The 26491-nt window shown below is 42.7% G+C and overlaps 1 protein-coding gene across 9 annotated transcripts in view; it reads right to left on the reverse strand.

Moving 5' to 3' along the window:
* The window catches only part of CPEB2 (cytoplasmic polyadenylation element binding protein 2), an 89627-nt gene that overhangs the window by 59418 nt on the left and 3718 nt on the right, over positions 1 to 26491 (reverse strand). For 6 of the 9 annotated variants that reach the window (XM_039540054.1, XM_039540050.1, XM_039540051.1 and 3 more), the window contains exons 2-3: positions 25058 to 25348; positions 10405 to 10495 (exon numbers count right to left, since the gene is read on the reverse strand). In XM_039540054.1, the coding sequence (XP_039395988.1) occupies positions 10405 to 10495; positions 25058 to 25348 (382 nt within the window). The remainder of the gene's footprint in view (positions 1 to 10404; positions 10496 to 25057; positions 25349 to 26491) is intronic. The other 3 variants (XM_039540049.1, XM_039540055.1, XM_039540053.1) reach the window with 1 other exon arrangement.

The following is a 26491-nucleotide window of genomic DNA, read 5'->3' on the forward strand; positions in this document are numbered from 1 at the left end:
ATTTTTCTATAGCATTAAGACCATTATAAAAATTTACAAAGTTTAACATCCAGTTTTCAAAGACTTTAGATTTACATAAGAATTACATCTTACTTTGATCAGAGACTTCATACTTATAAACATATGCTAGTTCTTAGAACATGTATGAATTTATTTTACAGTAGAAAGTAATTACATAAAATCCATAGTTCTGTAAATTAATGCAAGCAAAAACAGTGAAATCCCCATTTTCTAACAAATAGATTTTCAAATATAAAATATAAAGACAAATGCTGTAAACTAGTACATACAAGGTCTGTTCTGCATTCCAATAATCCAAGACAAGATGCTTAGTCATACTCCAGACACTGTAAGCAGCTAAATCTGAAACACGTGCTTAAAATTCCAAGGACTTTCATTTTACCACTGCAGTACTACATAAAAGATGCATTGTTTTGTTTAAATTTACAATTGAAAAAACTTGCTATAAAAACATTTTTGTTATATCAAACCGTACTATTTACCAAGAGATTTTATTAAGCAGGCACATTCTACAAAGAAACATGACGGGTCTGTCAGTTAACTTTAGAAATATTGTGATGGGCAAGACACTCGAAAAGAATATGGCTACCGAGACATTGTAGTAGGGCCCGAACTAACAAAAACTAAGGTTTTGTAGCTTCTTTTGTCCTGCACCTTAAAAAGGAATACTGAAGTTGCCAAAAATCAATGGAATGTGGGGGGTGAAGAATAGGTTTTAAGCTATTCTCATGCATGTCACTTCTTCTCCCATTTACTCGTAAGGAATATAATTGAGGAATGCTTTATGTTAATCAGTAATTTATCCCTTTCACTTTGAACAAGTAATATATTTCCCAAAGAGAAGGAATATCTTGATCAAAATATTTACTGCAAACAGATATACTCAACTACTCAATTTAAATTCAGTTGGTGAGTGTGGATTATTTTCTCTCTCTCAAATGAAAGCTTTTCCTTTTAATCCACCCTTTATATTTGACTTTCAGAATGCATGCTCGGGCATTAATCAGTTTTATTACACTTACGAACATCAGCAGCCATATTATGAAAATGCCATTACATGTATAGCAATGTGTAGATCAAAACTTTAGGATCAGAGATTTAAAGACCTACATCTACATTTAGGTCTCTACTGACCTATTTTTTAGAAGCACAGAATGTCTACACCTCCTATTGAATTCATCAGGTTTTCAGAAGTTCCTAAATTGGAAGTGTTAACTTTAAGCACACAGGTTTTAAAATTTTATCTTTTGTCTTAGTGATGCAAATTTGATGATGATGATTTCAAAAACTCATTGGTTTGCTTTAAGATAGGGCTATAAATAAAACCCAGTGTTATATCCTGGAAACAATTAACATCATGGTAGGTTTAAAAACTTATTCCCATTTAAATTGGACCCAGTTCCCCTGGGGTCCCTCGACGTATCTCAGAATCAAGACTGAAAATTGCCCAGCATGTAGTATGTCAGAGCTGTTTGAGGAATTCTGGGATATGCACCCAGAGTGCGATATGCTACAATCAGTGCAGCACAGTACCATGACAGTGTAAATGTGGGGCAAACTGAGGGTTAAGTTATACTGCAGCAGCACTTCCAAAGTGCACACCCCCAGATGGAGTTTGATCAATCAAGTTATTCTGATTGAAATTACAATAAAGTTTTTCAAATGTAGACTAAACTTCTAGGTAGGTTTTGAAAACTTCCAACAAAACAGGTAGTTAAAGGTATGTCTACACTACGGGATTATTCCGATTTTACAGAAACCGGGTTTTTAAAACAGATTGTATAAAGTCGAGTGCACGCGGCCACACTAAGCACATTAATTCGGCAGTATGCATCCACGTACCGAGGCTAGCGTCGATTTCCAGAGTGTTGCACTGTGGGTAGCTATCCCATAGTTCCCGCAGTCTCCCCCACCCATTGGAATTCTGGGTTGAGATCCCAATGCATGATGGGGCAAAAACAGTGTCGCAGGTGATTCTGGGTAAATGTCGTCACTCAATCCTTCCTCCGTGAAAGCAACGGCAGACAATCATTTTCCGCCCTTTTTCCCCTGGATTGCCCTGGCAGACGCCATAGCATGGTAACCATGGAGCCCGTTTAGCTTTTTGTCACTGTCACCATATGTGTACTGGATGCTGCTGACAGACGCGGTACTGCACTGCTACACAGCAGCATTCGCCTTTGCAAGGTAGCAGAGACAGTTACCAGCCCTACTGCACCGTCTGCTGCTTTGGAAATTGGCGATGATGGTTACCAGTCCTTTTGTACCGTCTGCTGCTGTCATGGGTGCTCCTGGCTGGCCTCACTGAGGTCGGCCGGGGGCGCATGGACAAAAACGGGAATGACTCCCCAGGTCATTCCCTTCTTTACGTTTTGTCTAAAAATAGAGTCAGTCCTGCCTAGAACATGGGGCAAGTCTACTAGACAACCAGAGAGCACAGCCGCTCCGGGTCAGAGCCCCAGAGATCCTACAGAAATGATGAGCTGCATGCCATTCTAGGGAGTGCCCCTGCAACAACCCCACCCGTTGCTTCCCTCCTCCCACACCGCTCCTGGGCTACCGTGGCAGTGTCCCCCCCATTTGTGTGACCAAGTAATAAAGAATGCAGGAATAAGAAACACTTTTTAGTGAGATAAAATGAGGGGGAGGCAGCCTCCAACTGCTATGATAGTCCAGGCAGTACAGAATCTTCATTAGACATGAAAAGGGGGGGGGAGGAGCTCAGCCTCCAGTTGCTATGGTGAGGACGGTTACCAAGCCTTTTGCACCGTCTGCCTCTCCAGGAGAAGCTTAAAGAAGGGAATGACCGGGAGTCATTCCCATTTTTGCCCAGGCGCCCCTGGCTGATCTCACCAAGGCCAGCCAGGAGTAGTCACGGGAAAACCGTCCTCATCATGAGGACGGTTTTCAACCATTTTGTACCATCTGCCATCAGGAAAGGAAAGGGAGGGGATGCTGCTGTTCAGCGCCGCAGCACCGCGTCTACCAGCAGCAAGCAGTAGACATATGGGGACATTGAAAAAAGGCGAGAAACGATTTTTTTTCCCTTTTCTTTCACGGTGGGGGAGGGGGGTAAATTGACGATATATACCCTGAACCACCCGGGACAATGTTTTTGACCCTTCAGGCATTGGGAGCTCAGCTAAGAATGCAAATACTTTTCGGAGAGTGTGGGAACTGTGGGATAGCTGGAGTCCTCAGTCCCACTCCCTCCCTCCATGAGCGTCCATTTGATTCTTTGGCGTTCTGTTACGCTTGTCACGCAGCACTGTGTTGAGTCCCTGCTGTGGCCTCTGTCTGGAGACTTTTTCAAATGCTTTGCCATTTCGTCTTCTGGAATGGAGCTCTGATAGAACAGATTTGTCTCCCCATAAAGTGATCAGATCCAGTATCTCCCGTACAGTCCATGCTGATCAGCACTCCACACTGGGCAAACAGGAAATGAAATTCAAAAGTTCACGGGGCTTTTCCTGTCTACCTGGCCAGTGCATCCGAGTTCAGACTGCTGTCCAGAGTGGTCACAATGGTGCACTGTGGGATAGTGCCTGGAGGCCAATACCATCGAATTGCGGCCACACTAACCCTAATCCAACATGGCAATACCGATTTCAGTGCTACTCCCCTCGTCGGGGAGGACTACAGATATCGGTATTAAGAGCCCTTTATATCGAAATAAAGGGCTTCGTTGTGTGGATGGGTGCAGGGTTAATTCGGTTTAACACTGCTAAATTCGGTATAAACACGTAGTGTAGACCAGGCCTCAGATGTAACATGATTTACTGAGAAACAGAGGATTTGTCACCTACGAAGGAGAAGTGTGGCAATTTGTGGTTGCCTAAAGATAGGCAATGTCTAAGGCCTTTTGGGCAGAGACTATCTCTTAATATGTGTTTTTACGGTACCTCGCGCAATGTGAGCCTGATCAAAATTGAGGCCTCTGTGTTGATGTAAGATAAATAATAATTAGGAATTTCTGGAGGTAGAAAATGGGTGGATGAGCACAGACTACCACACATGAATAGTAATTACTTTTAACCATACCTAGTTCTGAACCTAATTTCTTTGAATGAGAGAAAAGGCACTGTTCTTGTAGTGAGTACTAAATGCATAGCAAGTTTGAAGTCTTTAAACATGGCTAAATTGGAGGAGAAATAGTTTAAACATAGCACAAAAATAAACGTTTCATTTGCACAACTCAAATGGCTTGGGTTTATTCAAAACTTATTTTTAAAGTCCTTTGGGCTTAGATTAAGATTTAAAAATTCAGTACAAAAGAATTTTAAGTCATTACACAGTGAAAACAGGAATTAAAATGGAAGTCCACAAACTTTGACTATAAGGTCACTGTTGTGGCCCTATGATTTCAATGAAGCACGTCTGAGGAGAGGAAAAGCCAGTTACCTGTTCCATAACTGGTGTTCTTCGAGATGTGTTGCTCACCACGTGCACCGGTGCCAGAAGTTTTTCCCTTAACTGTACCCGTAGGAGGGAAGGACCGCTGCGATGCCTGGAGTGGTGCCTCTATATCGTGCTATAAGGAGAGCTGCACACTCCCCCCACCCTCAGTTCCTTCTTGCCAGACAACTCCGACAGAGGAGAAGGAGGGCGTGCAGTAGTGTAGGTGGCGGGATTCCACGGAAGCAGCTGCTTCCCGTCAGGCCTGCAGGTGCGGAAGCAGTGCTTGCTGGCCGGCACTACCAGCCACACGGTCGGAGGAGCCGCGCGGTGGCAGTGGCAGCCCGGCGTGGAAGCGGCGGCTGCTGGCCGGCGCTGCCCACCACACAGCCGGAGGAGCCGCGGGGCGGCAGGCCGGCGTGGAAGCCGCGCCTGCCAGACGGCACTGCCCACCACACAGCCACAGGAGCTGCGGGGAGGCAGGCCGGTGTGGAAGCCGCGCCTGCCAGCCAATGCAGGCACAGCCGAGCGCTGGGACAGGAGCCGGGGACAGGCGGCACCGCAGGAGGGAAGGTAAGCGGGGGGAGGGAGGGGGTGTCCGGTCTGGGGGCGTGGCCAGGGAGGATCCAAGGGCGGGGCGCCTTTTTTATGTTTTTTGCTCCCCCTACGCTGAAAACCTGGCTACACCACTGAGGGCGGAATGTGGAATACACCTGAGCAACACATCTCGAAGAATGCCAGTTACGGAACAGGTAACTGTCCTTTCTTCTTTGAGTGATTGCTCATGTGTATTCCACAGTAGGTGACTCCAAGCTATGTCTGATGGAGGTGGGTAGGAGTTTCCGGGACACAGTACTGCCCTACCAAACCCAGCATCATCCCGTGCTTGGGAAACGATCGCATAATGCAAAGAAAAGGTGTGGACAGATGACCACATGGCAGCTCTACATATGTCCTGGATAGGGACGTGAGCTACATAGGTGGCAGATGAATCCTGAGCTCTCGTAGAATGAGCCTCAACGATAGGTGGCGGGGGAACCTCTGCCAGGTCGTAACATGGGCATATGCACAAGGTGATCCAGCGTGAAAGGTGCTGAGTGGAAATCAGCTGTCCCCTCATCCGTTCAGCCGACGCAACGAACAGCTGCGAGGATTTCCAGAACGGCCTGGTTCGGTCTAGGTAAAAAGCCAACGCCCTACACACATCTAGCGTGTGTAGGTGGCGCTCCTTGTTGGAGGAATGGGGCTTAGGACAGAGTACCAGTAGGAAAATGTCCTGATTCATATGGAAGGTGGAGACCACCTTTGGGAGAAAAGCAGGGTGTGGGCAAAGCTGAACCTTATCCTTGTGGAAGACCGTATACGGGGGTTCCGAGGTCAAGGCCCTAAGCTCAGAGACACGTTGGGCTGATGTAATGGCCACAAGGAATGCTACCTTTCATGACAGGCGAGACTAGGAACACGTGGCCAAGGGCTCAAATGGAGGACTCGTGAGGCCAGGGCCGCCCAGAGGATTCCGGGGGGCCGGGGTCTTCGGCGGCGGGGGGGCCCTTCCCTTCCGGGACCCGCCGCCGGAGCCCCCCCGCTGCCGAATTGCCGCCGAAGCGGGATCCGCCGCTGACGTGCAGCCGGGTCTTCGGCGGTAATTCGGCGGGGGGGAGTCCCCGCCGTGGGTCTTTGGGGCACTTCGGCGGCGGCTCCCGGAACGGAAGGGCCCCCCGCCGCCGATGACCGGGCTGCGCTTCGGCGGCGGCGGCGGGTCCCGCTTCCCCCCCGCCCCGGCCCCAGCCTCTTACCCCCGGCTCCCTCCTCACCCGGAGTGTCAGCGCCTCGCCGGAACAGCCGCAGCGTCCGCGGCGGGGCCTGAGCTCCGTCCCGCTCAGAGCCGCGTGGGAAGGGGGCGGGTCTGGGAGCTCCACGCCGAGCGGAGGGAGCTGAGCTCCCAGCCCCGCCCCCTGACCACGTGAGAGGGGGCGGGGCTCAGGGGCCCCGGCGGAGACTCGGCGCTTGATGCGCTGAGGCTCCAGGAGAGGGGCGGAGGCGGGGCCCGGGGCAAATTGCCCCCTTTGCCCCCCCCTCTGGGCGGCCCTGCGTGAGGCAGGATAACAATGGGTTTAGATCCCATTGCAGCACGGGGGTCCTAGCATATGGGAATAAACGATCTAGGGCCTTTAGAAAGCAGGAGGTCATACTGTAGGAAGAGATCGAGTGGCCCTGTACCGGAGGATGAAAGGCTGATATGGCCACCAACCGCACCCTGATGGAGGCAGGAGCTAGCCCTTGGGTCCTAAGGGACAGGAGGTAATCGAGAATGAGTTGGAGTGATGCGGATGATGGGGAAGTTCCCCACTCCCCCGCCCACCTAGAGAACTTAGACTGTTTGGCCAGGTACGTCCGTCGCGTGGACGGCTTTCTGCTTTCCAACAGAACTTGTTTTATGTTCTCCGAACATCTCCCCTCCTCCTCATCTAACCACGGAACAACCATGCTGTCAGGGGAAGTGTGGCCAGGTTGGGGTGGAGGAGGCATCCCCCTTCCTGGAAGGGGAGATCCGGGAGAAGTGGCAGCCTCCACGGAGGAGCCGCTAAGAGTTGCGGGAGGGTCCCGTACCAGTGTTGACGGGCCCAACCTGGGGCTATGAGGATGACCCGCGTCCTGTCTGCTTTTACTTTTTGCAGGACTTTGCCTATCGGGGGAAAGGTGGGAAGGCATAGAAAAGTTGGCCCGACCACTGGAGGTGGGTGTCCGAGATCGCCCCCCTTTCCGCCCCTCCCCTAGAGCAGAACTGGGGGCAGTGGAGGCCATGGAACGGGCTGCTGTGTCTGCCGCGTCTGATGCCACCTGGAGTGCTGCTTTCGCCGCTGATGCTCCTTCCTCTACCAGAGCCCTGAACTCCTTTTTGTCCCGCTCCAGGAGGAGAGGTTCAAACTTTGGTAGGGACCCCCATAAATTGAAGTCATATCAACTTAGAAGGGCTTGGTGATTGGCCACCCTGAGCTGGAAACTTGCCGAGGAATAAACCTTCCTGCCAAACGTGTCCAGTCCCCTGGCATCTTTGTTCTCAGGGGTGGGTGTGGGCTGACTGTGACGTTCCCAGTGGTTAACTGACTCTACCATCAGGGAGTTAGGTGCCAGGTGGGAGTACAGGTATTCGTGGCCCTTAGCCGGCACGAAGTATTTCCTCTCTGCTTTCTTGGAGATGGGGGCCAAGGAAGCTGGGGTTTGCCACAGGATAGTCAAGATATTAGCTACCCCCTGGTGGGGAGGTAGGGCCACACGGCCTGGTGCCGAGGATGACAGTACATTAAAGAGAGAGTCAGACGGCTACTCCATCTCCTCAGCCTGGAGCTGGAGATTGGACGCCACCTGCTTGAGGAGCTGTTGGTGAGCCCTGAAGTCCTCTTGTAGGACGGGTGGTGGTGCAGCTATGGTATCCTCTGGCGAGGGGACCGGCACGGAGCCTAGGGTGTCGGATGATACCGGTGGGTCAATCCCCAGGTCAGAGTCCAGGCACGGTGCTGTCGGCTCGGGACCTGTTGATTTCTCCCTCTGTCATGGAGGGGAGGCCGAAGGGGCCTGAGACGCTGCTCCGGCCACCGAGCGGGGTCTCGCCTGGGCAGGGATCTGCGGCCACAGTGCCCATTGACACCACTGCCCTTGCCACTGTGTTCCGTGCCACTGACCGACTTGGGCGCTGGGCGGTGCAGTTTGCTCTTCCAGTGCCGCATGACTTGGAGACGGGCAGCTGGGTGCTGATGCAGAGGTCACTGACGACTGCACGGTACCGTAGGAGCGACGTGAGCGATGGTGCCCATGACGGTGCCATCCACATGACCGGGACCTTGAGGACTTAGATCAGTACCCATCCAAGGTGCTGCTCCTGTACTTGCCCCGGTGGCTGAAGCTACGACACTTCGGTGCCGATGAATCATGAGATGAGTGCGTGATGTCTGGTAGAGTGGGAGCTCAAGTCGGAGTGTCTATGTTGGCGGCGACGGGATCAGCTTTGACGCAAAGAGGAGCGTCAGCACCACTTATCCTGATGCCTGTGTCCTCGGTCGTGGGGCACAGAGGAGCCCCGAGGCTCTCTCGCTGGCGGCAAGCTGGTCAGCCTAAGCGGGGTAAAGGGCTGGCGTGAGCTGTGGGAAGACCGTGGCGAGCGAGGCGGCGACTGGTCCTTGGAGCAGGGACTGTGCCGCGTCAGGGAGGGTTGTTGTGCTCCCAGTGGCAGCTTCCCTCGAGACCAGGGGCCCATCTCAGGCGGCGCCCCGGGTACCAGGAGGATTAAAGTGTCACACGTGGCCTGTGCCGCCTGTGGCATCAACGGCATCCTCACCGCAGGGGAGGCATGCGCAGACGGGACCAGGCTGCTCCGCTCAACAGATGTCGGAGGCCTGGGATCCGAGGGGGATTGCAGGCTGCCCAGTTCGGGTCCAGCCTCACCCCCATCTTTCTCTTGGCGCCGCTGAGTCTTCCCTTGCTTCTTTGAAGGGGAGCGGTTCCGGCTAGTGTAGGGACTTCACTCTGTACCGAAGACGCGGTGCCGGGCACTGTGTCCATTCGGCGTGCCGGGGTCAGTGCTGATTCCATTAGGAGGGCGTGAAGTCTAATGTCCCTCTCCCTCTTAGTCTGCGGTTTGAAAGATCTACAGATCCTACAGTGCTCACTTACGAGGGTCTCACCCAAGCAGCGGAGACACTGCGTGTGTGGATCACTTCTTGGCATAGAACTGCGACAGGAGTCGCATGACTTGAATCCTGGGGCACAGGGCATGCCCCAAGCCCAGACGACTAACTGGAGAAACTATTTAACTATTGAAGAACTGTACTACTAAGGCTAACTAGAGAAGCTGCAGCAAGGCTGGAGCACGAAGTTCTAACTACTTTCAGTGGTGGCAAGAAGGAACTGAGGGTTCGGGGGAATGCCCAGCTCCCCTTATAGCACAATATAGAGGTGCCACTCCAGGGGTTGCAGCGGTGCTCCCCTCCTATGGGTACTGCTAAGGGAAAAACTTCTGGCACCGGTGCACGTGGCGAGCACATATACCTACTGTGGAATACATATGAGCAATCACTCTAAGAAGAAACCACTTTCCAAAAGTTCAGAAATGAACTAGCTGTACTTTTAACCTCAAAGAACAGGTTACTTGTACAACTAGTATCTCTCTCACCTGTTTTGGAAAAAAAAGTTTACAGGACACAATTGAGTTATTTGTGTTAAAACACACCTGTAGTTAAGCTATAATTTTACTACAGTTCCAAAATGTTTCTATTACCAATGATTTGCAACTAGAGTTCTTATTTCTTACAAGTCTGAGGAATTTTAACTTCAGATTAAGAATAATTTATGTATGCACTAGTACCAGTAGCCAAGAATGTGTCTTCACATTTCACTCAATCAATTTGGAATTATCCTAAAAAAAAAAAGTGTACGAAAATGTCTAAACATACCAAGAGAGAGAAGATGGACAAGGTAAAGGTGTTAACTTCCCACTTCACCTTGAATTGTCTCTTGCAACATGTGTTAACTCCTTATCTGTTCTACCTTGTATTCTGTGATACTCTAAGTAACTTTCTCAGACCTGAAGAAGAGCTCTTTATAAGCCTGAAAGCTTGTCTCTCTCTCCAACAGAAGTTGGTCCAATAAAAGATATTACTCTCATCCATCTTGTCTTACTAATATTTTGGGACCAACATGGATATACGAACACTGTCAATGTTTGAAGGCAGAAATACGTTGCAGCTGAAGAGTGACTTTTCAAGTCAGCCGGGTTCTTGAAGTAAACTACTTTATTTCTAGTAAAACTATAAGACACCAATATTGCAAATTGTAATTCAACCATAAATATATTTTGCATATAAATATAGATTATAATATATATTTGAAATGATGCTTGCTATAGGATGAAGAAGCAATTCAACCACCAATTCAAAATGAATCTAAATTAACAAAGAATGGGTGACTTTTTTAGTTAGCATAGTAACATACCTTTAAGCGGATCGTGCTCTGCTCTCATGATGTCAATAAGAGAGTTTTCCAATGAGTGCATATTCAGACTGTCATACATTCTATTTCGATCCTAAAAGGGAACAAAATTTCTTAGTACTGGAGTACAAAAATTGTACTTTTTAAACATGGAAACTTGACAGGAAGACTGAGACTACTCTGAAGTAGTGCACTCATAATGTGGTGATGGATGGCAGTATAAAAGCCAAAGGTGGTGAAAATGGACTTGCAGTTGAACACTACTGCTTGTTAGTCTGAATATAAAACTTTCCTGAAAGTAGCTTTTATGACATCCAAATATAAAACCAGAGATGCACTTTGAATCTGGAAAAGGTATAGTTCAACATCTTTTCCTTCACGTCAAATTATATACACATTATACAGACATACATACACACATTTAAAGATTATAATAAAAAATCGAACACTCAAAACTTAAATGTCACAATTAAGACTGTACAGCCTCAATTCAAGGCCCTTTTGTGTATGCATAATGATAAACATTTAATTATATGACAATTTTTTTTTTTTAAACGGGCCCCCTGCCTCATTCAGTGCACAGAGTGGACCTGCTCTGGGGATGAACCAGGTGTATATAGTGAAGACTTGTCTGTAGGATCCTATCACAGAGTTCACCACTTACTTCTGGCTCCTCTCTCTCTCTACTTGACTGCTCCCTTCCTGGTCTCTCAAAATGGATGGGTAATTTTGTTCAGGACTCCTGCTTCCACAAACTCCTCCATGAGTTTCACAGCTGTTTCTAAGGTGACGGGCTGGTGTCTCTGCACCCAAATCCTCAGCAAGACACTGCCTCTTTGTAGCTTGGCCCTCTGGCCAGGCCACAATAATTTTTGCTTTCTAGGATTTCGAAGCCCAGCTGGCCCACCTACCACTCCTGGTTCCAGCTCAGAGACCCTATCACTAGCAACCATGGCATATGAAATTCCAGACTCTGTTGCTGTTTTTCTGGTCTCCTTGTTACTTTTCCTCATCTTCTGGCCTACCCTTAGGTTACCACTGGAGCATTCCCATCTCCCTGTGGCTATTTCGCCCCACACTTCCCTCGGGTTCTTGCCAGAGTCTATAATCCAAATCAGGATCCCAAGGCTTACTCTCCTCCTAGACCTCCTTCCTCCTTGTCTCTTGCCAACTCCCCTCTTCTCTGGGGAGGGACTGTGGAGTTCCTTCTTACAGTCCTTTCTTATCACCATCTTCCTCTCTTTATGACTGTCCCAGCTCCTCTGACACTTGGGTTTCATCAGCCATTTGGCCTTATCAGCCCTAACTCTCCTCCAGGTGCAGCCTGTCACAGGGTTAATTGGCCCTTTTTACTTAGTCAAGCCTTGTGTGGAGTGGACACCCCAACACAGATTCCCAATTCATTTGCTGCAAATGTTGGAAGGTGTATATTGAATGAGGTAGAGGATTATGAAGAAGGATGGTGCCATAGTTAGAGGTTGAATGCTGCCCTGAGAATTGGCTTTCCTCTCTGCCTCTGCCACAGAGTTCCTATGTTATGTTGGGCAAGTCACTTAATGGCCACCTGTGAAATGTTTGCTTTAACTATGTACTCCTCCTTTTTGGGTATATGACTCACAACTCTGTGGTCTCATTTGGAGAAGTGTTAAATGCTCATAGCTGCAACTGAAGTCTGGAGAGTTGTGCTTTGAATATATGAAGTTATTATGCTAAGTAGACCGAAAAAAAAAATCAGGTCCTAGGTGTCTCAAATCGAGCAAAGTTAGTGTATAATTTTTACCTTAATCTCTGTGCTTCAGTTCCCCATTTGTATAATGGGGATAAGAATACCCCCTCATTTCACAGGGGGACAACAGAATTAATTCACTTATATTTGTGAACCAGATACCATAGTGATGAGCGCCACAGAAAACCCCCTGAAAAAATTAATAATTCCATCTTTGGAGTAGGGTTTGAATAGCATGCAGTAAATAAGGCACAGGTCCACTCATTGAACAATGTAGAAAAGGAGAATACTGAATGGCTGGTCTACACTGGCTGGGGCGGGGAGATCGATCTAAGATACGCAACTTCAGCTACGCAAAGTCAAAGTATCTTAGTTCAACTTACCTGGCCATCCTCACGGCAGCAAGTCGACTGCCGCGGCTTCCGTCGACACTGCTTACTCCTCCTGCCGAGGTGGAGTACGGGCGTTGATTCGCGGATTGATTTATTGCGTCTAGACGAGACGCGATAAATCGATCCCCGATAGACTGATTACTACCAGCCAATCTGGCGGGTAGTATAGATGTACCCTAAGTGAGCATCATTTGTTTTGTGCACTGAGTGAGGCAAGAAAAAAAAGTTTAATAAATTTCATTAAAGACTATGTTATTGCAAATGTACAAAAGGAACAGGTTAAGATTGCACAGGCAATAAGTTTGTCCTACAGAAGCAACAAAGTGTGCACCCTCTAGCTTTACAACTTTTAGCATATTACAGCTGGTTGGAAATTTTCCCCATCAATGTTTTTCAACAAAAACGTAGGTTCTGGGGGAAAAAAATCAATTTTCCACAGGAAAACTATAGGAATTGTATTGTCAGTGATAGCGAAATAAGTTAGATCAAAAGAAGTCTAACATACAACTTCTGATTTACTGGCTAGGAAGCTACAGACAGAATACTATACTTAAACATATCTGAAAATACCAGTAAGATTTTGAAATTTGTAACCAGTAGTACAGACTATGCAACTAGTTGCCGTTATTCAAGTATTTGTGGCTCATGTGGCATTTAATACATCTATGTAACAAAGTTCTACTTCAAGTGTTTTACAGTTTAGAGTCTTTTGGTTAGAATATTGCCACATGACTATAGAGGTGACAGAAGGAATAAAGTTCTTCCTGTTAAAGGGCAGATTGTGACACTAGCTCTTTTTGGGGTGGTGAAAAACTTAATCCCGGAAGGAATTCTGACTGACTTGACTAGAAGTCCCCTGGTAAAGATAGGAAAGAATACTGTAGAATCCGGGCTCTACTATCCTTGGGATCCCCTTGTAAACAGATTGCATGGTCAATATACAGGGGTCATAGTCCTGCCCTTTGTATCACTCCCTTTTGAGTACCTACCCTAAGCGTGTCTTGCCCCTGCAAGGAAGTTTAAAAAGTGTGGAAGGAAGGAAGAAAGGACCGTTGTACCACCATGTCCACTATGCCCCTGAGCAAGACCAGCCATAATGTGGTCTTAAAATGTTTATCATTCATTTTTAAAACATCTGAAAATAAAAAGCACCTAACTACTGCACAAAAAACATACAACACTAGCTAGGACACCAAAATAAATAGCTAGATAGCTATTCTACAAAATAATAAAGCCTACAAAATACACAAACCTTTAGCCTTGCCTTGAAAGATGCCACCAATGAGCTTTGGCAGACATCTAAGGAGTAAGCATTCAAAATTGACAGGCCGCTCCTAGCCATACACTCAACTATACACTGTAATCAGCTAGTCCAAACTTGACTATCCTAAGGAAAGTAGAAACTTCTTTGGGTACAGGGCCCAATTTTAAGTCTTTGTTCAAGTAAGTTTTATCAGTGTAAAAGTTTGAAGCATACTCCCTAAATAGGCAGCCAATACAGCTTTACAGAGCGCAGGTATCAAGTGTAGGCCTTTGCTTTCTAAGTCAGCACCAAAAAGTGTTGCTATAATAAGAGGTCTGTGTGTATGTGTGTAAGTCACCACATCAAGCTCGATGTCCAGAAGGAAAGATTACAACTAGTTTTTTGAAAGGGGATTGTTTTGACCACTAACACATGTTCAGCTTAGTGAAGTAACTCATGTTACAAATCTTCTTGTATCCATTTATCAATTTGCTGAAGTAGTGACAATGCAGACTGAATCAGTAGTAATATGGAGAGAATATCTTGCAAGTCTAATACTTTGTTTGCCTGATGTTTTTGTAAAGAACTTTGTCAAAGGTGACTTTGAGACTAACAGACCGATCAACCACAGAGAATAAAATAGAGTAAACAATACTGTGCTTGTAGAGATGGCAGAATACGTTAGTTTGAACACTAATACACTATTGAGATGTCTCAAGCAGCTGATAATTATACAAGAAATAGATAAGAAGTCCTGGAAAAATGTACCACGAAACCAACAATACACCTGCATCAATTATGTTTTCATCCTATTGACAGAAGACATAAGTTTTCTCATAGATTTCTATCACAACTTCATCACCACCCTTCCATCAAACTCTCTAGAACACTGCCACACTAGCATCAATTTCTTGGACAGCACAATTAGCTTAAACAATGGAACCCTACTAACCATCATATCAAGAACCCACCAAGCACCCCAGACATACCAAAAATTCTTATCTACAGACATGCACTCAGATCTCTCAGAATTTGCTCTGAAGAGAAAGTCCAGGATACACACCTAAACACACTTAAAGCCACCTTCACTAAACCAGGACACTCCACCAGAGAAGTAGATCGCATCATGGAATGGGCCACGCAAATACCCTGGAAAAGCCTACTTCAACACAGAAAAAACCCCACTCACAGCACACCCCTAATTGTCATTACCACCTCACACTGGAACCCATACAGGGTATCAAACAATTACAATCCATATTTGATGGGAATTACATCCTGAAATAAATCTTTCCCAAACCCACTCGGGCCTTCAAACCACCCTCCAACCTCACCAAGGTCATCATCAGATACAACCTTCCCACAGACCACAACACCAACTCCAAGTGGCACCCGACCCTGCCAGAACAACAGATGAAAAATCTGCAAATGTATCTCCACTGCTAAAATGATCAATAGCCTGGCACAACACACCTTCCAAGATTCATGGATCCTACATATGCTTACCACAATTTGTGGTCTACCTTATCAAGTGCATTAAATGTCCCAACAACTATGTGGGGTAAAACCAGACAATCACTACATTCTCAAATGAAGTCACACAGGAAAATGATAAAAAAGACAAAAACACCATATCACCCACAGGCGAACACAAAGCAATCACTCTTTAGCTGATCTTTCAATACTCATCCTCCAAGGAAACCTGCACAACACCTTCAAAATATGATCCTAGGAACATACATACATATGCCCAATGGTCTGTGACGGGATGTTAGATGGGGTGGGATCTGAGTTACTACACAGAATTCTTTCCTGGGTGCTGGCTGGTGGGTCTTGCCCACATGCTCAGGGTTTAACTGATCACCATATTTGGGGTCGGGAAGGAATTTTCCTTCAGGGAAGATTGGCAGAGGCCCTGGAGATTTTTCGCCTTCCTCTGCAGCATGGGGCACGGGTCATTTGCTGGAAGATTCTCTGCACCTTGAGGTCTTCAAACCATGATTTGAGGACTTAAATAACTCAGTCATAGGTTAGGGGTTTGTTACAGGCGTGGGTGGATGAGATTCTGTGGCCTGCATTGTGCAGGTGGTCAGATTAGATGATCATAATGGTCCCTTCTGACGTTAAAGTCTATGAGTCTATAACTGCTAGACACCAAAAACCATTGACTCAATGGGGACACTGGTTTTATGGCTCATTACAACAATCTGTAACACCCTACCCTCCTGCTACCTTTAACTGCCCACTTCTAACGCTTGATGCATAACAATCTATCACTCAGTTGCCCACTTCATTTCACGTGACCACCTACTGTGTGTTACCCCTTATGAGTCACAGTCTGTTCTGATTTGTAATTAGCTCAGACACTCTGCTTCCTTCTCCAGACCTGAAGAAGCTCTCTCAAAAGCTTGTACCTTCCACCAACATAAGTTGGGCCAATAGAAGATAATTACATAAACTAATTTGGATCACCAAAAATTCTTCACAAGCATTGTAAGGAGTTTCTTTCAATTACAAAAAATAGCACAGTGAATGTGTTGCCAGATTCTCTTATTAGCTTTTCATTGTTTTGAATATAGAAGTGCTTGAATCCTGCTTGATCTAATCTTCTGGTGCTTCAATAGCTTCTCAGTTTCAAAATACAACACAATGAACTGAAATTGAAAGTTTACACCAAACCAACTTAGTCTCAAAGGTACCCTCAATTCCGCTACAAGCTATAATTGGGTTCATTTTAAGGCTCTTACAATAAGGAAAATATTTTAGAGAAAACTTGATCTGTCAGCTGACTTTTCGGAAGCTATGTTTAAAAGTATGTTTAAAAGTATTCTAACCATCAGATGCAATATGTCACTACAAGTCCTGTCAGTCAACTTAGCACAAAGTAGTACACTAACAGAATACATTTTCAGGGGTTAAATTTTTCAGCAGATCTAAAACTAGGGGGACAGGACTTTACATTTTCTCTAAGGCACCAATCTCACCACTAACTGAAAAAGCATATACAAATTAGCCACTTCATTTTTACCTACCCCTTGGATTTCATGCATTTATTGATTCCACCAAACTCAATCTTATTTCTACTAATCTCTCTTTCACACTTTGTTTACCACTTAGTTTCCTCCAACCTTTCTCATTTAAAAAGAACGTATCAGGTATAATCTTCCTGGTTGAGAAGATCTGAATGTTACTACTTCTAGACTGGAGTTAAAAAGGCCCTTTCTTCAGTCACCCAGATAATACTGCTAGCATAATGTGCAATCTTACTTTGGAGGCAGTGTGCTGCTTCTCATATCACCAATGGTCAAGGAAGTGAAGGACCATATTTGATTCCCAACTAATACATGTCTTCAAAACAAGGCCCTCTATTCCTTTCAATTTCTGATACGTTCCCACTAGCACCAGCAAAACTGATAAGAATTGACTCTAGGAAAATGCTCTGTACATTTGCAATTTTGTCCTAGAACTCTCATTTTAAAAAAATGTGTGGAAGAGATGTGGAGTTCTCACGGTACCATATGCAAAAAAAATCCTTTTTTTCTAGAGCCATTGTTCTTGGTAGAATGTATTTAAGACTTCTAAATAAATCCACACATAAGTTATGCAAAGACTATCTTGGCTTTTCAATTATCAGAGTAATTAATTACTTGGAGAAGTTCAATACACACTGCAGGCACATCCCACAATGCTCTTTAGATGTCACTATTAGGCACAATGCAATTAGTCTAGGAAACCATGGAAAAAAATCTAAACTATCATAAGCAGCCTTTGCTAATCTTTGTCCAAGGTTCTCAAAAATGAATTATTAAAGTTAAGCTCCCATTTAATTTTAGGAACATGTTCTAAAATCTTGGCCTTTAAAAGCATTTCAGATGAGCTAAAAATACACTAAAAAACAAATCCTTTCAGAAAACCTTATTTCAAACAAATCTTGATGTTCTGAGGAAGCCTACCATGATCTACTTCATAATAAAGCAAACATAAGATCATTTTATTTTTCATTATATTAAGAGTAAGATCTTTTGGTGACGAGCAAGATTTTATAGTGAATTCAACTCTTGCTACACCAAAAACATTAATTTAAATAATTATTTTAAGCTAACCATGTCCCATCTGTTTCACCCTCTTCCTAATTAACCTTAAACTCAAAAAGATCTTAGTTTCTATACCCAAAAAAATTAGTGACTTTCAATAAACTGTATGTATGTTTCTATTACATTTTGTTAACGCTTGGAGACAATGGGTGAGTACCAATAAAGTGAAATGTCCAACTTACAAACAGTACATTTTTAGGAAGGTGTTTCTACACATGTACATTGGTAGAGGACTCCCCATCATAATTATATTGGTTAAGCATATATTATTAAAAAAAAATCAAATGTATATCCTAACTAGAAAAATAAAAATAATTGAAAGCTTGAAGACATTAAGGATCCATAACATAGTCACAGGCATCCTGCTGAGACAATAACTTGTCAGTACATACTGAGAAACTGCAAATGTAAAGCCTATGGCTCATTACAGTTTAGCTCTATGGAAACTGGACAGCAGGCTTACAGAAAGTAGAAACAAGAAATTACCTCAGTAAGGAAAGTCGGTTACCACTACGCACATCACATAAAGTAGCTAACAAATATAGCATTTAGCAGATATCTAGGGGCAGTCATCCTGAGAACACCAAACACGTTTTCAAGTTAAGATCACATTATTGCATAATACTGCTTGCATCCGAAGAAGTGGGTATTCACCCACGAAAGCTCATGCTGCAAAACTTCTGTTAGTCTATAAGGTGCCACAGGATTCTTTGCTGCTTCTACAGAACCAGACTAACACGGCTACCCCTCTGATTATTGCATATATAAATACACCTCTACCTCAATATAACGCTGTCCTGAGGAGCCAAAAAAAATCTTACCGTGTTATAGGTGAAACCGCGTTATATTGGACTTGCTTTGATCCACCGGAGTACGCAGCCCCACCTCCCCGGAGCACTGCTTTACCATGTTATATCGGGTCGCGTTATATCGGGGTAGAGGTGTATTTACAGAAAAGGTCCCATAACAAAATGACAGTTCTGTTACCCAGCTATACAAGCCATTTTTTGCTGAAATATTTATCTATGAAGACATAACATTCACTACACCCATCCCCAAGCGGTCCAGGTTAAGAAAAGATATTGACATACTGGAAGCAATCCAGACAGACTACAAAGATGATTAAAGGCTTGGCAGGATTGACCCATGAGGAAAGCCTAAAAAACCTGTGTGTGCATGGCATGGTCAAAACAACTAAAAGGACAATAAACTGAACATTTGGAGGGTGTCAGCATGAAGGGGGAAGTTGTTCAGGAGTTTAAAAAAATAACTAAGAATAGTTGTTTAAAACTGAGAAAAGCAAATGTTAGATTAAACATCGTCAGGAAAAGTTTTCTATCACCTACAAAATAGTCTTTCAAATGTGGCAGTAAAATCTAGTGATTTAAACCTGGAAAAGCTCATAATCTCAGAGAACAATTATAGTTTGGCAATGAGATGGGTTGGACAATATAAAATTTCTTTCATTGCTAACTCTTAGGTAACTAGAATCATAATGTCTACAGTATTGCTCCATTAGCCTGGTTGACAAACATTTTGCTGAGCAACAAGAGATAGCCCTTACATAAGTTCTTGCATATGTTAATAAAACAAAGGATGTGGTTTAAATATATTCTTCCAATATTTTATAACCTGTGTAAGTTAAGCAACACAGGTAAGAAAGTTTAGTTCAGCAAAAGCTTGTTAATACATTTGTGGCTTTAAGCCTAACAGACTTCGTCCATCGATTTTGCTCAGTATTCTGAACATCTATATGCAAGTTTAAAATTTAAAAATTGTCCATTCAGAGGCCTTGATTCTGAAATTGACAGCTTGTAGGTGGACTGCTGCTGCACTGAAGGGTTCTGCTTACAGGGCAGCAGTCCCTCTGCAAAAAATTGAGGTCTAGCTCTACTGGGCCCATGTAACTGGTCTAAAGCACAGTACAATCTGAATGAAGGCAACTTTTCTCCAAAAAAATACTTGCCCAAAGCTGGACTCCTAAATCCATGTTTTAAACACCTAAATAAGCTATCCGAATTCTAAAACTGCTGAAATATAAACTCTCCCACAGACTTATGAGGGCAGCTAGGTGCTCAGCACTTTTGAAAATCAGGCCATTTAACTAGGTGCCTAAATATGGACTTAAAAGAATAGCTTTAGACACTTATTTCTGAAAGTCTTGGTTAATGTTTTAAACTTGTTAAGACAAGTCTTTAACAATTGGATTGTAGCCTAAATATATTAACATGGATTTTGTTATCAAATATTATCAATTACAACTATTGAAAAACTTATATCTTAAGAATCCAAAATTAACCCTCTTTGACTTGAGCAAACTCTGATAAATTATTCTTTTGCTGTCTCTAGAGTATTAAAAATAATTTAACTTAACATCTGGTGTGAAGTATAACTCAAACTTATCTGAAAACACCTGAAACTGTGCTTTATTTCACTGAATATTTGAAATTTTAGTATCTGAATTAAAAAAAAATAAATAAAGAGGGACAACCAAGGTAACCAGAAGAAATATCTGCAGTCATATAGGTTATATCTTACTGTCCAGAATCCCAAATTACAGCAATAGGTTTCAGTAGTGAATAAAAAGCTCAGTCTCAAGGACAACTGATACTGTATGCACAGTCCAAACAAACAGGAAGGACAAATCAAGGTGAAAGACACCCAAACATGCAATGTATTTCCTGAACTCAAAGATACAGGAACAGAATTCAGATTCATTTTGGCAGAATGAAGTTTTATTTACATTTGTTCTTTCCAAGAGCATACAGTCAAATACTATTGACCTTTAAAGAAGTACTACACTCGTTTAAAATAATGTACTATCGATATTCAGATAAAAAAATTATAAACCTGAAGGCCTTGTTTACATTTAAGTTTCTCTGTTTTAACTATACCAGTATACAATACTTAAAGCTACAAAATCCACAATGTAGAGGAGTTTTACTGGTATAGATTATTCTGGTTCGCCAAAATAAAATAAACTATGGTGGTATAATGTGCCTTCTACCAATATAACTATCTAGACTAGGGCTTTTACCAGCCTAATTCTGCCAGTGTAAGAACAAAAAAATACAACCCTTAGAGCCATAGTTATGCCAGTAAAACTTAAGGCCTGGTCTACACTTAAATATTAGATCAACCTAGCTACATTGCTCAGGGCTGTGAAAGATTTCATACCCTGCATGACAGATAGGTCAATCTAACCTCCACCATAGATGCAGTTAGGCTGATGGAAGAATTCTTCCATTGATCTAGCTACTGCCTCTTAGAGGTAAATTACCTACATCAACAGAAAACCCCCTTCCATCAATCCACCCCATATCGGCACAACTACAGTACCATAGCTGTGCCACCATAGTGCAAAGCAGGCCAAAACGTCGGATTTTCAAACGCACTCAATGATGGCTTAACTTTACCACTGGAGTGTTACCTCTAAGGTTAGTGTGAGTAGTTAGGCCAAAATTGAGCACTTTTCAAAATCCCATCTTAGCGATGCAATTCCCCATTAGTATAGTCAACTTCACTGCAGTCAATGAAGTTCTATCCAGTTTGTGCACATAGGAAACTTATGCCTCAGTCTTATACTTAAAGAATACCAACAGTGAAAAAGTTTGGTCTTCATTCCCCTCCTTTTTGTAAACTACATCATCAAAACATAATACTTTAACAGTCATTAATATACACTGTTCACTATACAAATGCTTAATACCAAACAATATTATGTATTAGAAATAACATCAACTCCCTGAGCTTGTGTACACTGGGGACATGCTCTTATCTCAGCTACCAGTGTAGCTGCATCAGTGCAGACTCTGGGAATAAAGCAAAGTTTCAGATAAGGAATAAGCTGCAACTGTTCAAATTGTGACTTATCTTGTCTATAATAGTGGTTTGCACTAGTGCAGCTACATGGGCTACTGCACATTGATGGCTACAATTATAGCAAGTCTCCACTGTAGACAAGGCCTGAAAATTCTTTACAAAAAAGTGACTTCCAATCTGTGATCCACTAGCGGTCTGCAAAGAGCTAGCAAATCTCATGGTGCTGGCTCATAATCATGTTTATATCTAAAAGCAAGATTTAAACATGTATTTAAACTATTTCTATATAAACTATTTTAGTAGTTGCAACATGGTGTTATGTGATCACAAATAGTAGCGAAAAAGATCTGCAAATTGTAAATGGGGGAGAACATGGTCAACAAGAGTCTCTACTAAGATTGAGAAACATTCGTTTAGGAGGACTACAGGCAAGTTTTATACATCTGTTCAATATAGTTACATTTAGCAGATGGCATAAGTTTAGTAATATAAAAGTGTTTATTCAGTATCTGCTAAAATTGCTACTGTATCTTTAAGAATCAATCTGAATACCTCAACCTTTTATGGAAAGAGGCAAGCACTGCACAAATTAAGTAGACTGATGTTTGACTGTGTCACAACTGCCAACACAAGCCTAGACAGCATCACCAGTTAAGTTCAGCTTCTTTTTAACCATTTCACCATGATGCCTAAAATCCATGTGTCAGTCAACGTAGTGGGGAAGTGACCCCATGTAGGACAGAACTTAATAAAAATTGAAAAATTATGAACACAATAATTCAATGCATCTTAATAAGGATACAGAAAACATCTATTTAATGTTTCTGCAATAAAATTGGTTAACACTGAAAGAGTTCAGATCACAATACTTGCACTCTGTCCTTTGACTAGTCTTATAAAAGCAAACAAGCAAGATTTAAGCATAGCTAAACACTCTAGTTTATTACTGGACAAAACAAAATTCTGTGTCTCTCTCAGGAAGCTGTTCAGCAGCCAGTTCAATTGTAGGTACTAAATTTAAGTATGTCTATAGTTCTGCTTTGAAGTTGTGAACACCAAGAACAAAAACAACAACACAAATTATAAATATGGTTGAACTTCAGATACTTTTTGCTACTCTACTACCTATGATTGTTTAATTTAATTGAAATTTTATTAGCTCTCTATACTCTATTAGCTACCCATGATTGTTTAATTTAATGGAAATATTAGCTTTCTATATGCCAGGAGTAAAACAAATTTTGTTTAGATCTGAAAACAAGCTGCTTTATAGTAAATGACTTCCTCTAAAAGTTTCAGCAAGCGCTCTCTCTCTCTCTCTCTCTCTATATATATACACACACACACACACTTGCAAACTTATTAGACATACTGAATTACCGTATATTTGAAGTATATGCAAGTTTGTGCTCGGCTAGATACGCACTCCAATATATTCAGTATCAGAGGGGTAGCCGTGTTAGTCTGGATCTGTAAAAGCAGCAAAGAGTCCTGTGGCACCTTATAGACTAACAGACGTATTGGAGCATGAGCTTTCGTGGGTGAATACCCACTTAGTTGGATGCATGTGACATGACATGCTCCAATACGTCTGTTAGTCTATACGGTGCAACAGGACTCTTTGCTACTCCAATATATTGTGGCAATGCTGTTCAAACAGATTAATAAAACACTAATATTCTTAACCCAACTCATGAAATTGATTATTTTACAGGTGTCTACTTCAGAATGGTTTTTTTTTAAAAAAGATATTTCCACTGCAGAGCACCAGCTATCTCAAGATGGCAACTCTAAACTCTGTCTTTAATGAGTCAAGTTGTAGTTTGGTATCAAAGTGTCATCCTTTCCATCATCCCACCCAAACAAGCAACCAAGAAAACTATAGAAACTCTGCTGTTTAAGCCCAGTTAGCAGGCCCATTCAATGAGGTAGGACTTTAGAAGATGATGTTAGCAGGATTTCCCATAAAAGAAATGCATTATTGGATGCAATCCCAGCAAACATCAAACGCATCTGAAATTAATAGTGGCACTGAGTCCAATATTTCAACTATCAGGCCCCATTTGTAAGTAGAGGCATATGGCTTGTTGAGCCAATGGGAAGTCCACTCACAGCCAAAATGACAAAAACCAGGAGAGCTATGCAAAAATCCCAGACTGAAATTTTTTGCTATTATCACAGGTACACTAAAATTAAATTTGCTTTGTGACACAAATGCAGCTGTTTAAAGTTAAGAGATCAAACTTATGACAAAGACAGACCTAGTTTAGAATAAGTACATTCTAAATAAAAGAGGTATGGCAGCCTTATGCAGGGAACAACAAGTATTGTAACTACTCTTTCCTGCAGGTTACTTATTTTGTTAATATATTAGACCAAATCAAGACAAAGTAATAAAGTTAAGGAAGACCTAAAGAAGATGTAAAATGGAGAATTGTTCTTAAAGTAATCTGCTGTTTACTTGGAATGGCTAGTTTCTAAGGTAGAATGATTGTCTTAAATTTAGATTCCTCACAACAAAAAATGTAAATGCATAAGCTGCTATACTACCAACTGAGATTGGGGCCTGATAGCAAGAGACAATCCTTGCCCCCAAGAATTGGCAAACTAACTAGACAAGACTGCCAGAGGCTTGAGAAAAAAATATCTCCATTTTACAGACAGGAACCTAAGGCACAGAGATTAGGTGACTTGCCTAAAGATACACAGGAAGTCTGTTACAAAAATTGAACCCCCTCAGTCCAAGACCATTCTTCCTCTTCGCATTTAACGTCTCTAAATCAAAGGGCTTCTATGTTCCAGTCATCAAATAACGATGGACATCCCTCAAAAAGTTGCCAGTCAGGGAAAACTAAAACCCATATGCAAAGTGGCATTGGCAAGGATACTAATAAGATGAAAAGGTGAATTTAAAAAAAGAGAGAGTCAGAGCGGTCCACAAATAAAGTATAAAAAGGCTTGTCCACAAGAACAATTTGATAAGATCTAAAATGAATCTATATTAAAAAATAAGGGATAAAAGCAGCCCAGATTTAAAAGGCGCCTTAAGTGTCTTAAATTGACGAATGTGAAAAATGCTTTCTGATAGTTTAAAAAGCATTTCTGCTCCCTTGTTGCTGTGCAAGAATTTCTTCAGTTTCCTCCTTTTCCCCTCTTGTAAAGTCAGTAAGCAATAATTCTGGCTATTGCTGGCATTTTTTATAAACTGGAAAATATTTTGGTTAATTGTCACTTACAGTACACTTGTAACATTAGAAGGTACAACATTTTCATAAAAATCACCATGAACATTGTCAGTATCACTTAATATGTTAAATAGACCCATTTACAATGCTAGACAAAATTAAAGACAAACATTAAGACATCTCCAGTTACATACCATTCTTACCTGTAAGGGTAAGAGAGTATTACTGTTGTTGTCGGTTCGGAAAACATTATCTTCAATCCATGATTTTGGTGTCAGCGATGGAGTAGAGCGAGTAAATTTAGGGGGAGCTATGACATTACCAGAAAAGGGCTTCTTCAAAGGAGAAATTTGGTTCATAGTTCCTGGAATTCCCATGTTTCCAGTTCTACGATGGTCTCTGCCATGCATTCCTCCCCAGGACATATTTCCTGTGCTCCAGCCACTACTCTGATGGTTGCTCCAGGGCGACTGCTTCAGAAGAGGCTAAAAAAAAAAAAAAAAAGAGAGAGAGAGAGAGAGAGAGAAGAGTGGATTCGATTTTGTTTTTTTAAAACATTCCTAGTTTGCTTGTTACCTCAAGAAAGATCAAACGGCTTTTGTAAAGAGTACGAAAACTGGAAGTTCCCATTTGCCTATAAACTAACATCCACGGCAAAGGAGAAAACTGAATACAAGTAACCATAAAACAAGACTGCTTTACCAAAAAGACTGATTTGCCAAAATGATAAATTAGGATTTCCATTCCTTTCTTGGTAAAATATTCCTACAGTTATTTAAATACAATAAAAGCTGCCACACTTTCATTATGTAACTAATCTGTCACGTGTTACATAGGCAGGCAGGCCCCTGACTGATATGTCTCTGTAGAGTAGCATTAGATGGTTTCATGAAGGTCACTTGTTGGTTTTTTTGTGAGTAAAGGAGAAAGTAGTGAGTTGCAGGGTAAAAAAAATTATAGGTCAATCTAAAATATTACATAAAGAGGAAAATGTTTTCAAGTAACAATGACAAAGATGGATTATCCCACAGACAATCTGTATAACCTAAAATTATTTGTTCAGAGTAATTATCCTTGATGGCTATTATAATACATTTATATTTTTAGATACACTTTAAAGGCAACAGCTTGAACTTCTGGTGTAACAAACTAGACCAGATCCTCAGCTGGTGTAAACTGGCATAGCTGTGCAGAAATCAGCGAACCAAAAGTGTTTTGCCACACCCGAGGAATCTGGCTTTTTGATTATTTCAGAAAGGGATTGTTTTGATATCCAATGGACTACTGCTATTATACAAAAGAAAATTTACATATTCAGACTAACCCCAGAGGGAAAATAAAAGATCTTTTCAGGAGGAAAATGGGTAAAAAACACTATTGCTGCCTTCAATACTTAATAATCTATGCTAAAACCAATGTGCGAACTGAAATAGTTGTCATACTACCAAGAGGTGGACCCACTGAACTCTGGTGATAATAAAGAGCTGTGTTTGCCTAGTAAAGCAAAGTAAAAGTATTTAAAACTTGGCTGGTCATGGAAAGGATATTTTTCAGACACCCTTTGATGAAACAGAGGGTCTATAAATCCAATTCTAATCTGAAATCCAAATGTAACACCTCAATCTCAA

This window comes from Mauremys reevesii, linkage group 5, assembly GCF_016161935.1.
Source record: "Mauremys reevesii isolate NIE-2019 linkage group 5, ASM1616193v1, whole genome shotgun sequence".
NCBI classification, from domain to species: domain Eukaryota; kingdom Metazoa; phylum Chordata; order Testudines; family Geoemydidae; genus Mauremys; species Mauremys reevesii.